The sequence below is a fragment of the Dendrobates tinctorius genome, unplaced genomic scaffold (genome assembly GCF_039654945.1).
Source record: "Dendrobates tinctorius isolate UK_male_01 unplaced genomic scaffold, ASM3965494v1 ptg000035l, whole genome shotgun sequence".
In the NCBI taxonomy this organism is placed as follows: Eukaryota; Metazoa; Chordata; class Amphibia; order Anura; family Dendrobatidae; genus Dendrobates; species Dendrobates tinctorius.
In genome coordinates, this window is record NW_027361703.1 from 70390366 (window position 1) to 70405094 (window position 14729).

At 45.5% G+C, this 14729-nt stretch overlaps 1 protein-coding gene across 3 annotated transcripts in view; it reads left to right on the forward strand.

Annotated features, from left to right (window-relative positions):
• Nucleotides 1-14729, forward strand: part of RELN (reelin) — a 1162997-nt gene that overhangs the window by 505241 nt on the left and 643027 nt on the right. For all 3 annotated transcript variants that reach the window (XM_073573631.1, XM_073573629.1, XM_073573630.1), the window contains exon 5: nt 14540-14572. In XM_073573631.1, the coding sequence (XP_073429732.1) occupies nt 14540-14572 (33 nt within the window). The remainder of the gene's footprint in view (nt 1-14539; nt 14573-14729) is intronic.

A 14729-nucleotide genomic window follows, 5' to 3' on the forward strand; every position in this document is an offset into this window, starting at 1 on the left:
ACCGGCCAGGATCGGTGCTATATTAGCACCGATCATGCTGGAGCCTGATGCAGGCCCAGCAGGGCCTGCAGGAGTTGGCTGGCGCGATCGATTAGATCGGCGATCGCGCCAACCACAGGGCACAGCTGCCCTGCTGGTGACCTGGGCATGACCTGCCTAGTAATCGGAGCTGTGAGCTCCGATTCTAGGCAGTTTCCATGGTCACCAGGCAGATCAGGGATTGGTGGGATCGATGTAATCATTCGATCCCACCAATGACAGGTCACAGCAGCGACGTGACCGCTCTGTGACCTGCCCCCTGACCTGCCTCTGACCTGTCTGACCTGTCTGCAAGGGTCCTCACTCTAGCTGAGGATTCCTGCAGAGAGGTCGGACGCAGCAAGAGCTCCTGTGCTGGGTATTGTGGTGCCACAGCTTGTAGCATCACAATCCCTGCAGAAGAAAGAAGAAGAAGAAAGAAAACTACAGTTGTAAGTGTTAATTGATCCCTGATCCCCTGCCCAATCTATCTTCACCCCCCCAATCTATCTTCACCCCCCCCTCTTACCCCCCTTCACCCCCCTTTTACCCCCCTCCACCCCACTTTTGCGCCACCTCCGTGCGCAGCCGGCGAGCGTTGATCGGTGACGCAGTTCACCGATCAACACTCGCGCTCGCTTTTTTTTCCTTAGCCCCCTTTGCGCCACTTCCGTTCACACATCCCGCAGCCGCAAAAGTTGGATAAGTGACACACGTCACTTATCCAAGCTTGTGCCTGCCGCTTTTCATTTTTTTCACCCCCCTTTGTGCCACCTAACTACAACCCTAACTGTTGATCCCTGCCCAATCTCTCTTCATCCACCCCAATCCCCCAATCCCCCTTCCCTCTATTTTTACCCCCCTCCACCCCACTTTTGCGCCACCTCCGTGCGCAGCCGCCGAGCGTTGATTGGTGACGCAGTTCACCGATCAACACTTGAGCTCGCTTTTTTTTCCTTAGCCCCTCCGTACACACATCCCGCAGCTGCGAAACTTGGATAAGTGACACAGTTCACTTATCAGAGTTTGCCGTTTTCCTTTTTTTTTTTTTTTCCACCCCCCCCCTTGCGCCACCCCGTGCGCACATCCAGCAGCCTAGTTTTGATAAGTGACACTTATCAGCTAGGGCCTGCTGTTTTAGACTTTTTTCCACAGCTTTTTCTTTACAGAAAGTTTACACCAATCACTCCCCCCCCCCTCACGTACACATACAGTTTTCAATAAAGTGTACACCCAAGCACCATATTTACACAAAAATGTCATCAAATTCATCCCAACAGCGCTATACAATGGAGGAGGCATATGCTATACTTGCCTCCGAAACTGATAGCGATTTGGATGACGATCCGACTTTTCTTTATTTTTCGGATTCTTCATCCTCTTCTTCTTCCTCTTCCCCCTCCTCATCTTCCTCCTCGGGTCCTGCGGAACCGCCACGCAGACGCTCCAGGACAGAAGATGAGGCAGCGCCCACCATGCCCGCAGCTGACCCAGTGCTCCCCGTATGGACCTCGCCCCCCGAAAATTACGAGCCACTGATTCCTGATTTTGTGGCAGAATCAGGAATCAAGTTTGACACCACCGGCCTCACAGAAATTGACTTTTTCAAAGTCTTTTTCTCTAAGGATTTTGTTAACCTCATGGTGGAGCAAACTAATTTGTACGCTTGTCAATTTTTGGAGCAAAACCCGCGTTCAACATTTTCAAACTGGTCTCCTGTAGACGCAGTTGAAATGACGCAGTTTTGGGGCCTGGTCCTCCATATGGGGATACTGAAGAAGCCGGAAATTCGGCAATATTGGAGTGTTGATATTTTATACAACACTCCAGTGTTCCGAATGGTCATGGCCCGGACGCGTTTTGAGGCCATCCACAAGTTTCTGCATTATACTGATAATGCAGAGTGTCCCGCAGAAGATGACCCCAACTTTGACCGTCTGTTCAAAGTTTGGCCGGTCATCGAACACTTCAACAAAAAGTTTGCTGAAGTGTACGTGCCCCAAAGGGACATCTGCGTGGATGAGTCCTTGGTTCACTTCAAGGGAAGGCTGCGATTCCGTCAATACCTGCCCAGTAAGAGGGCCAGGTATGGAATCAAACTCTATAAGTTGTGTGAGAGTACCTCAGGGTACACCCACAAGTTTAGAGTTTACGAAGGGAAGGACACCCGGATTGAACCCCCTGAGTGTCCTCCTTTCCTGGGAGTGAGTGGGAAAATTGTGTGGGATTTGGTGCACCCACTGCTGGATAAAGGTTATCACCTCTACACTGATAACTTTTATACCAGCATCCCACTCTACAAATCCCTCTCTGAGTGGCGTACCGCAAAAATCAGAGAGGCCTCCCGAAGACGCTACTTGGGCAGATGCTCCGAAAAGGTGAGAGCAGAGCCCAATGTAGTGACCACCTGCTGGTGGTCAAGTACAAGGACACGAGAGATGTCCATCTCTTGACCACCATACACGGTGATGGCAGTACCCTCTGCACTGCACGGGGTACCTCTACACAGGTCCTCAAACCGACATGTGTAGTGGGATACAACAAAAAAATGGGGGGAGTTGATCTCTCCAATCAACTCCTCCAACCGTACAATGCATTGAGGAAGGCCAAGGTGTGGAACAAAAAGCTGGCCGTGCACATCGTCCAAATGGCAATGCTCAACGCATTCCTGCTGTCACAATGTGCATGCCCCAGCGATACGTCGTACCTTCATTTCCAGGAGGTAGTGGTTAAGGCCATGATGTTTGGCGCTCAGGAAGGAGCGGGCCCCAGTACTTCAGGAACTGAAGGTGCTCGTATTGTCCCTGGTCAGCATTTTCCGGGGGTGGTCCCACCAACCCCAAGAAAAGGTAAGCCGCAAAAAAGGTGTTGAGTGTGTTACAAAAAAGGAATACGCAGGGATACCATTTACCAGTGCGACACCTGCCCCGAAAAACCTGGCCTGTGTATGAAGGATTGCTTCAAATTGTACCACACCTCCATGCACTACTAATTTACATTAGATTAGTTGGGGGCACATATAGATTTGTTCATTGGGGGTCTAGTATCCAAAATGATGTCATATGTGGGTTTTTTTCCTGTTTAGGCACATCAGGGACTCTGCAAATGGAACATCACGCCAGCAGACCATCAAAGTCTGCATTCCAAAACAACACTACTTCCCTTTCGAGCCCCAACGTGTGCCTAAACAGTTTTTTCCCACATGTGGGGTACCAGAGTACCCAGGACAAATTGGACAACGACTTTTGGGGTCCAATTTCTCCTGTTACTCTTGGGAAAATTAAAAATTGGGGACTAAATGATCATTTATGTGGGAACAAAACAGGATTTTATATTTTCACGCCTGGGCATTATAATCTTTAGTGAAACACTTGGGGGTTCAAAGTGCTCACCACACATCTAGATAAGTTCCTTAGGGGGTCTAGTTTCCAAAATGGGGTCACTTATGGGGGGTTTCTACTGTTTAGGAACATCAAGGGCTCTGCAAATGGAACATGACGCCCGCAGACCATTCCATCAAAGTCTGCTTTCCAAAACGTCATTACTTCCCTTTCGAGCCCTGACGTGTGCCCAAACAGTAGTTTTCTCCCACATGTGGGGTATCAGGGTACTCAGGACAAATTGGACAACAACTTTTGGGGTCCAATTTCTCCTGTTACTCTTGGGAAAATTAAAAATTGGGGACTAAATGATCATTTATGTGGGAACAAAACAGGATTTTATATTTTCACGCCTGGGCATTATAATCTTTAGTGAAACACTTGGGGGTTCAAAGTGCTCACCACACATCTAGATAAGTTCCTTAGGGGGTCTAGTTTCCAAAATGGGGTCACTTATGGGGGGTTTCTACTGTTTAGGAACATCAAGGGCTCTGCAAATGGAACATGACGCCCGCAGACCATTCCATCAAAGTCTGCTTTCCAAAACGTCATTACTTCCCTTTCGAGCCCTGACGTGTGCCCAAACAGTAGTTTTCTCCCACATGTGGGGTATCAGGGTACTCAGGACAAATTGGACAACAACTTTTGGGGTCCAATTTCTCCTGTTACTCTTGGGAAAATTAAAAATTGGGGACTAAATGATCATTTATGTGGGAACAAAACAGGATTTTATATTTTCACGCCTGGGCATTATAATCTTTAGTGAAACACTTGGGGGTTCAAAGTGCTCACCACACATCTAGATAAGTTCCTTAGGGGGTCTAGTTTCCAAAATGGGGTCACTTGTGGGGGGTTTCCACTGTTTAGGCACATCAGACGCTCGTCAAACGTGACATGGCGTCCGATCTCAATTCCAGCCAATTTTAGGTTGAAAAGGTCAAATGGGGCTCCTTCCCTTCTGAGCCCTGCCATGTGCCTAAACAGTGGTTCCCCCCCACATATTGGGTATCAGCGTACTCAGGACAAATTTGACAACAACCTTTGGGGTCCAATTTCTCCTGTTACCCTTGGGAAAACAAAATATTGGGGAGTAAATGATCATGTTTGTGGAAAAAATATGATTTTTTATTTTCACGCCCGGGTGTTATAAACTTCTGTGAAGCCCTTGGGGGTTCAAAGTGGTCACCACACATCTAGATAAGTTCCTTAGGGGGTCTAGTTTCCAAAATGGGGTCACTTGTGGGGGGTTTCCACTGTTTAGGCACATCAGACGCTCGTCAAACGTGACATGGCGTCCAATCTCAATTCCAGCCAATTTTAGGTTGAAAAAGTCAAACGGGGCTCCTTCCCTTCTGAGCCCTGCCATGTGCCTAAACAGTGGTTCCCCCCCACATATTGGGTATCAGCATACTCAGGACAAATTTGACAACAACCTTTGGGGTCCAATTTCTCCTGTTACCCTTGGAAAAACAAAATATTGGGGACTAAATGATCATGTTTGTGGAAAAAATATGATTTTTTATTTTCACGCCCGGGTGTTATAAACTTCTGTGAAGCCCTTGGGGGTTCAAAGTGGTCACCACACATCTAGATAAGTTCCTTAGGGGGTCTAGTTTCCAAAATGGGGTCACTTGTGGGGGGTTTCCACTGTTTAGGCACATCAGACGCTCGTCAAACGTGACATGGCGTCCGATCTCAATTCCAGCCAATTTTAGGTTGAAAAGGTCAAATGGGGCTCCTTCCCTTCTGAGCCCTGCCATGTGCCTAAACAGTGGTTCCCCCCCACATATTGGGTATCAGCGTACTCAGGACAAATTTGACAACAACCTTTGGGGTCCAATTTCTCCTGTTACCCTTGGGAAAACAAAATATTGGGGAGTAAATGATCATGTTTGTGGAAAAAATATGATTTTTTATTTTCACGCCCGGGTGTTATAAACTTCTGTGAAGCCCTTGGGGGTTCAAAGTGGTCACCACACATCTAGATAAGTTCCTTAGGGGGTCTAGTTTCCAAAATGGGGTCACTTGTGGGGGGTTTCCACTGTTTAGGCACATCAGACGCTCGTCAAACGTGACATGGCGTCCAATCTCAATTCCAGCCAATTTTAGGTTGAAAAAGTCAAACGGGGCTCCTTCCCTTCTGAGCCCTGCCATGTGCCTAAACAGTGGTTCCCCCCCACATATTGGGTATCAGCATACTCAGGACAAATTTGACAACAACCTTTGGGGTCCAATTTCTCCTGTTACCCTTGGGAAAACAAAATATTGGGGACTAAATGATCATGTTTGTGGAAAAAATATGATTTTTTATTTTCACGCCCGGGTGTTATAAACTTCTGTGAAGCCCTTGGGGGTTCAAAGTGGTCACCACACATCTAGATAAGTTCCTTAGGGGGTCTAGTTTCCAAAATGGGGTCACTTGTGGGGGGTTTCCACTGTTTAGGCACATCAGACGCTCGTCAAACGCGACATGGCGTCCGATCTCAATTCCAGCCAATTTTAGGTTGAAAAAGTCAAACGGGGCTCCTTCCCTTCTGAGCCCTGCCATGTGCCCAAACAGTGGTTCCCCCCCACATATTGGGTATCAGCGTACTCAGGACAAATTTGACAACAACCTTAGGGGTCCAATTTCTCCTGTTACCCTTGGGAAAACAAAATATTGGGGACTAAATGATCATGTTTGTGGAAAAAATATGATTTTTTATTTTCACGCCCGGGTGTTATAAACTTCTGTGAAGCCCTTGGGGGTTCAAAGTGGTCACCACACATCTAGGTAAGTTCCTTAGGAGGTCTAGTTTCCAAAATGGGGTCACTTGTGGGGGGTTTCCACTGTTTAGGCACATCAGACACTCGTCAAACGCGACATGGCGTCCGATCTCAATTCCAGCCAATTTTAGGTTGAAAAAGTCAAACGGGGCTCCTTCCCTTCTGAGCCCTGCCATGTGCCCAAACAGTGGTTCCCCCCCATATATTGGGTATCAGCGTACTCAGGACAAATTTGACAACAACTTTTGGGGTCCAATTTCTCCTGTTACCCTTGGGAAAATAAAAAAATTGTTGCTGAAATATTATTTTTGTGACTAAAAAATTAAATGTTCATTTTTTCCTTTCACGTTGCTTCTGCTCCTGTGAAGCACCTGAAGGGTTAATAATCTTCTTGAATGTAGTTTTGAGTAGCTTCAGGGGTGCAGTTTTTAGAATGGTGTCACTTTTGGGTATTTTCTGCCATATAGACCCCTCAAAGTGACTTCAAATGTGAGGTGGTCCCTAAAAAAAATGGTTTTCTAAGTTTTGTTGTAAAAATTAGAAATCGCTTGTCAAATTTTAACCCTTATAACTTCCTAACAAAAAAAAATGTTGTTTCCCAAATTGTGCTGATGTAAAGTAGATATGTGGGAAATGTTATTTAGTAACTATTTTGTGTCACATATTTCTCTGTTTTAAGGGCATACAAATTCAAAGTTTGAAAATTGCAAAATTTTCAAAATTTTTGCCATATTTCTGTTTTTTTCATAAATAAACGCAAGTTATAGTGAAAAATTTTTACCACTAAAGTGAAGTACAATATGTCATGAGAAAACAGTCTCAGAATCGCCTAGATCCGTTGAAGCGTTCCAGAGTTATAACCTCATAAAGGGACAGTGGTCAGAATTGTAAAAATTGGCTCGGTCATGAACGTGCAAACCACCCTTGGGGGTGAAGGGGTTAAAATTCGGCTGTTCGAGGTTCCGTTCGAGAATGGTTCGTTCACCGAAAGCGTAACTTTATTTTCACATTAATAATGGTTTTCAATGTTAATAGACAGTTTCATGGCATAGTAGCGGTGTCTGGTAGCCAGCGGTGTAGTACACCTGTCAAGGAGCTACAATGTGTGTGTTTCTAATAATTTTTTACCGCATCTTGTCCAGAAAATCCTTTTGGGCCTTGTAGCACTGTCTGCTACTCAGCAGAGGAGCACACCCGTGAACCAGGCTATGCCGCCTGTTATGTAAGAACCATTTTTTAACTCCATGTAGCCCAGTGAATACTTTGGGCCTAGTACCTGTGTCTACTGCTCAGCAGAGGAGCCCACCCATGAACCTAGCTATGCCATCTGTTTATGTAAGCACTGTCTGCTACTCAGCAGAGGAGCCCAGCTGTTAAGCAAGCTACATCACCTGTGGTTTGGACATTTAATTTTTTCACATTCTTTCTGGAATGCCGGTTAGGCCTAATTCCAGAATTCCGGTTCACCTGCACTTAATGGGAAATCCTCGTTCACGGGGAAGAATTGGAATCCTAGATCCCCATCACTAACGGGGTTCAGTGGGTTATCCGCACCTGTAAGCGACACATGCTGGTCCTTTCAGTGTAGCGCGCGTGCAGCCCCAGACATGTAAGGGCATGACAGACCTGTTATTGCTCGATCTCACGTGCCAGAGCCTCGCGTGTCCCTCTAGTAAGCTGGACGCGGACCGTGGGGGCATGCCGGAGTCTCGTTCGTTAACGGAATTAAGCTGACAAATCGCTAGCACAACTAATAGCGGCCATGCACCACCACCCACAGAATTGAGAAAGCTTGCAATCTGTCCATCCTTCCCGTGGCTGGCATGGTTGAGGTTGCCCGCGTGGAGTCCAGTTAAGCCACAGGCTCTACTCCTGGTGGTGCCCTTTTGGACATTCCTTTAAGGTTCAGCTTTGCAACCATACTGCCCCCGGAAACCAAACACTTTGCCTTCATGGACGCTGTTCGGATGGTCGTGGGAATAACGCCGCCCGATCGGCAGTTGGCATAATTTATGGTGGGAAGTCCGATGGTATATGATCGTCTTCGATTTTAGAATTTTAGATTTTTTTGAAATATTGTAGATTTTTATTCCAGCCTTTCTTGACTTTATAAGGGTATGACATGCCTATATCTGTGTCTCCTCCTCCTCCTTTTACTCCTCCACCTCTTTTCTATATGTAGTTGCCTTTTTCCAAATGTTATTTGTGTCTTCTGAGAATTTTGTCTGCTTTGGGACACCTTTTAAGGTGTTTTGTATGTGTTTTCTATGTGTTTGTATGTGTTTGTGTTTGGCTGCCATTGTTTTCAGTGGGGTTCGACGGTGTTCGTCGAACGTTCAACGAACATTCGACGAACTTGCCTCCTGTTCGACGAACCAAACCAAACTCGAACACTAGCGGGGTGGCTCAACACTACTCCTGATATATAGACGTACATTTTTAATGTTTAAACTATGCTATCTATACCTGGTATCTGGTGATACTGTACCATTTCTGCAAGAAAGTCCACCTCCACCCACCACTCTAAGTGTATCATTGACATCTGGAACATTGGCCCACATGTGTGATTATTTCTTGCGGATCTTCTTTTTATATTGTGGTGTGATCAATCCTGAGCATGTGAGAGTCTGTGGGTTACTCCTGCAATTTATATGTAGATTTAAAAATTACCCCAACACTGTATACAGCTCTACGCTTGTGATACATTACCCATTTACTGCTTTTTATATTCTGGTCTAATCCAAACTGACCAATTCAGAGTCTGTTTCTGACTCTGGAAATAAATACTGAGATTCACAATGACCCCTACACTGTATACAGCTGTACGCTTCAGATCCATTACCGTTTTACGGCTTTTTATATTGTGTTGAAATCCATACTGAGCCTGAGAGAGTCTGTGTCTGCCTCCTGAAATATATATGGAGATTTAGAATGTTTAAACTATACTATATATACCTGCTATCTGATGATACTGTACCCTTTTTCTACTTTTTATATTCTTGTCTAATCCATACTGAGCCTGTGAGTGTCTCTGTGTGACTCATGAAATATATAGGGAGATTGACAATTATCCTTTGACTGTATACAGCTGTACGCTTCTGATACAGTACCATATATCTGATGTTATTTTGGGTACATTTTCTCCAAAATTTGGAAGTATGGTGGAAGAGGCCGCAGACGTGGGCGAGGGGGGGCCAGCTGGTACTGATGGTGGTGGTGCATCTGCTGGTAGTGGCAAAAGCACAATAGCAGCTAAGGTAGGAGGTGTTGAGCCTGCGTCATGGTCTGGCTCCGGAATGCCTGGAAGGCTACCTTTTCTGGGAGTAGGTTAACCACTTTTAAAGGCGGAGCATCAGGAACTGGTTTTGGCTTACATTGCCGAAACATTCTCCAGCTAATATGCCCTCCTCTTCTGAAGTTTCAAAAGATGCAAGCACTGAGTTGTCAAGTGCTGACTCCTGGTCAGGAAGAACCCCTTTCCTTGTGTCCTTCACCCCCACCAAAATTGAATGATGCAGCAGGCCACACTTCACATTAGTCCATGTAGCTCTTTCTCACATACCATGCCTGTGTTATCAAGTCAAATCGTGAATTCCCAAGTCCAAGATGAATCTGACATGGAGTGTGGGTCGCCAGCCAGGGCAGTGGGGTTAATCGGTTCCGGGCCGGTGTCTCAGAGGGATGTGTCATGGTGGTGGTGACCCGGTCCATGGCCCTGGGCGTCCATGCAAAGGGGTGAATAACGTTTATAGGTGAATGATACGTGGCGCCACCTGTGGTTTCTGATCAGATTGACCAGCGCTGCAGTGTCGCTTCTCTGGGACAGATGTTGTGGTGCAGCTAAGATGCAGAAGCCCTGCACAGGTAGGGCCGTAGTCGCAGGGCAGATGAAAGAGTTGGTAGATGGTGTGCAGCACAGGATGTAGTAGAGCCGTGCGCCAGGCGCAGGAGAAAGATGGCAGACACAGTCATGCAGTTCCTTTACCTGTACTTGGTAAGTGCCGTCCAGGACCCAGAGTACAGATGGAGAAGTAGTTGGTCAGCCTGGAAGCAAATTAGGAATTCTCTCTCTGCAGATAGGTAGTGTGGCCTCCATTCTAGCGCTTACAGTCATATGTTAAAGTTTGGGCACCCCTATTAATGTCAACCTTTTTTCTTTATAACAATTTTGGTTTTTGCAGCAGCTATTTCAGTTTCATATATCTAATAACTGATGGACTCAGTTATATTTCTTGATTCAAATGAGGTTTATTGTACTAACAGAAAATGTGCAATCTGCATTTAAACAAAATTTGACCAGTGCAAAAGTATGGGCACCTCAACATAAAAGTGACATTAATATTTCGTAGATCCTCCTTTTGCAAAAATAACAGCCTCTAGTCACTTCCTGTAGCTATTAATGAGTTCCTGGATCCTGGATGAAGGTATTTGTGACCATTCCTGTTTACAAAACAATTCCAGTTCAGTTAAGTTTGATGGTCGCCGAGCATGGACAGCCCGCTTCAAATCATCCCACAGATGTTCAATGATATTCAGGTCTGGGGACTGGGATGGCCATTCCAGAACATTGTAATTGTTCCTCTGCATGAATGCCTGAGTAGATTTGGAGCGGTGTTTTGGATCATTGTCTTGCTGAAATATCCATCCCCTGCGTAACTTCAACTTCGTCACTGATTCTTGCACATTATTGTCAAGAATCTGCTGATACTGAGTTGAATCCATGCGACCCTCAACTTTAACAAGATTCCCGGTGCTGGCATTGGCCACACAGCCCCAAAGCATGATGGAACCTCCACCAAATTTTACTGTGGGTAGCAAGTGTTTTTCTTGGAATGCTGTGTTTTTTAGCCTCCATGCATAACGCCTTTTTGTATGACCAAACAACTCAATCTTTGTTTCATCAGTCCACAGGACCTTCTTCCAAAATGTAACTGGCTTGTCCAAATGTGCTTTTGCATACCTCAGGCGACTGTTTGTGGCGTGCTTGCAGAAACGGCTTCTTTCGCATCACTCTCCCATACAGCTTCTCCTTGTGCAAAGTGCGCTGTATTGTTGACCGATGCACAGTGACACCATCAGCAGGATGATCATGCTGAAGGTCTTTGGAGGTGGTCTGTGGATTGTCCTTGACTGTTCTCACCATTCTTCTTCTCTGCCTTTCTGATATTTTTCTTGGCCTGCCACTTCTGGGCTTAACAAGAACTGTACCTGTGTTCTTCCATTTCCTTACTATGTTCCTCACAGTGGAAACTGACAGGGTAAATCTCTGAGACAACTTTTTGTATCCTTCCCCTGAAAAGCTATGTTGAATAATCTTTGTTTTCAGATCATTTGAGCGTTGTTTTGAGGAGCCCATGATGCCACTCTTCATAGGAGAATCAAATAGGAGAACTACTTGCAAGTGGCCACCTTAAATACCTTTTCTCATGATTTGATACATCTGGCTATGAAGTTCAAAGATCAATGAGGTTACAAAACCAATTTAGTGCTTCAGGAAGTCATTAAAAGTAGTTAGGAGTGTTCAAATCATGAGAATGATAAGGGTGCCCATACTTTTGCACCGGTCAAATTTTGTTTAAATGCAGATTGCACATTTTCTGTTAGTACAATAAACCTCATTTGAATCCAGAAATATAACTGAGTCCATCAGTTATTAGAGATATGAAACTGAAATAGCTGTTGCAAAAACCAAAATTGTTATAAAGAAAAAAGGTTAACATTAATAGGGGTGTCCAAACTTTAACATATGACTGTATCTGAGGTACTCGCAGTAATGAGTTCACTGAAGTTCCCCCTGTTGACTCTCTTTTGGAACTTTCTCGTATGGCAGGGAGCCGTAGCCTTTTCCTTCTGGCTCACACACGTCGCTGCTGGGGCCTCTGAGCCTTAATTGGGAACAGAGCATTTACAGCTGCTACTTCCTCCGGTTTCTGCTGCAGGACCGTCAGTGTCCCTACAAACTCGGAGACCGGAATCCGGACCATGCGCTCCAGCTAAGAGTGAGCCTTAACTCTGCTCATCCTCCAGCTCCCCTTCTCACATCCACACACTTCCCCTTCCCTTCACAGACTGCCCTAACTTCCCACCTTCCGACCACAGAGAGCAGCTCCTCAGCAGTCAGGTTCAGAGCTCTCCCTGCTGGCCTGGAGCGGGAACTGTGTTGTGTGTTGGTTTAACTGCTAGAGAGATCCTTCGTTGCTCCCAAGCATGACATCACACTCCCTAGGAGGAAGGTAATGCCACTGTGGCGACCGTACTCCTGGGGGCGCCACAAATGCACAGATGCCCAGCCACTGCTAGATGATTCTGCTGGTACACTGACCCAGACCACTACATTCCCCTCGCACTATACACAGCCAGAATCTGACCCGATGAAACTCAGGTTCCCCTTCCCGCATACTATACCACCTTACACGGTGACAAAGAGGAAGGTGCAGATGAAAGTGCAGGTTCCTTGAGCAGGTGAGGGGGCATACTCATTGGCGACGGCACTGGCACAGGGCCCCTCATAGTATGCAAAAGTGTCTCTGCCGGTGAGAGGGCCCACCCGCCGTCAGACACACAGCTGTACTATGAGGGGCCCTGTGCCAGTGCCATCGCCAACGAGTGGGCCCCCCTGCTTGCTCAGGATCACAGCACTTGCGAAGTTGAAATACTTACCTCTCCCTGCTCCACCGCCGTGATGTCTTTCGCGTTTCCCGACAGTGACATTCTGGTCAGAGAGCACAATGACATCACGTCTGTACGCCTTCTTCCTAAACAGTCCAAGTGCAGAGAGATGGAAGATGGGGACGACGAGGAGTCCAGAGTACAGGGATTCCCTAGCGAGGAGACTTATTTAATTGTTTTAAAGGTTGGGAGCAATTTTTGGGGAGCACTATACTCTGGAGAATGATATATGGGGCCCACCATACACTGGAGCATTCCAAAGGTGGACATCAGACACTGGAGCAGCATTTACAGGGCCCATTATACACTGGAGCATTAGAAATGGGGCCCATTATATATGGAGCATTATTTGGGCCCATAAGACAGTGGAGCATCATCCATGGGGCCCATCATATACTGGAGCATTGTAAATGGGGCAGATTATACATGGAGCATTATTTGGACCAATCGTACACTAGAACATCATTCGTGAGGCCCATCATATGCTGGAGCTTTCCAAATGGAGGACATCAGACACTGGAGCAGCATTTACAGGGCCCATTATACACTGGAGAGTTAGAAATGGGGCCCATTATATATGAAGCATTATTTGGGCCCATAAGACAGTGGAGCTTCATCCATGGGGACCAACATATACTGTAGCATTATGTGGAGCTCATCATATACTGTATCGAACATTATATGGGACCAATGATTCTGTATGGAGAAATATATGGGCCTCATTACTCTGTATGGCGCACTATGCGGTGTCTATAATACTGTATGGAGTAATATACTGTCCATTTTTGGAGCTATTGGAGAATTTAAAATAGATATCAGTCATATGATGTAAGAAGTGAAGTATTTTTCATTGTACTATACCGCTATTTCTCTGCCGTATCAGAGGATCATGAATTGTGGCATGTGTTAAAGGAGCCCAGTGACACTCTTTGGCCCTGGGCCCACGAAAATCTGGAGCCAGCCCTACCCCCCCACAACTTTAGCCAAATAACCCCCAGTTTTCAATGCCTAACTATTGTTATAAAGTAAATTAAGGTTGACCAGCTTAAGTAATAAGAATTGATGTTTTAGGCATTAAAATGGGCACTGTAGGTGTGTTTCCTGTCCTCCACTCACTGCCGACTTTTCTTCCCAATTGACTTGCATTGGGTTTCGTATTTCAGTCGGCCTTCGACTTTTCACGATAATCGGCCGATTGCGTTCGACTCGACTTTTGCGAAAGTCGGGTGGTCAGAACCCGACTCGACCCGAAAAAATGGAAAGTTGCTCATCTCTAGTGGCAGCCTATGTGCACTAAACAGATTATCATAGATTGTTCAGCGTGCATCATTTACCTTGGTCTGCCTGTGTAAACAGGCTATTAAACAGCCACCAATGAATAAAGGTTTACAGACCCGTAGAATACAGATTTTAGCAGCTGATTGGACTGTCAGGTGACCTTAGATACAGTGAATTATAATGGGTCATTTAGTAGTTACTTTAATCTCATTTAGAAATAAACTGATCTATTAGACTCTTTCAATTCCAACTGAAATTACAGAAAAATGGAAAAACGAGGCAATAAAAAGTAAGAGGGATCATTTAACAGAGTGTCCACAATGATATTCCATTGTAATAACCTGTTACTGATTACACCCTACAATGATTACTGACCTGTAGTTCTATATTAAAATTTGTACTGAACATGTTTGATTTTTTTCTTGCAGCTCCAACAGAAGCACCTTTACGTCCAAATTTAGGTAAGTATTAGTTACTAATTTAAAATGGTGATGATACATGATCTGACTTAAAATGTGGCTCTCCTCATCTGTGCATTTTCTTTTGTCTAGGAACTATTATAGACTTTTGATAAATTTTCTTTTGCATACTGTTCATTGGTGACCTTGTAAATGCCAG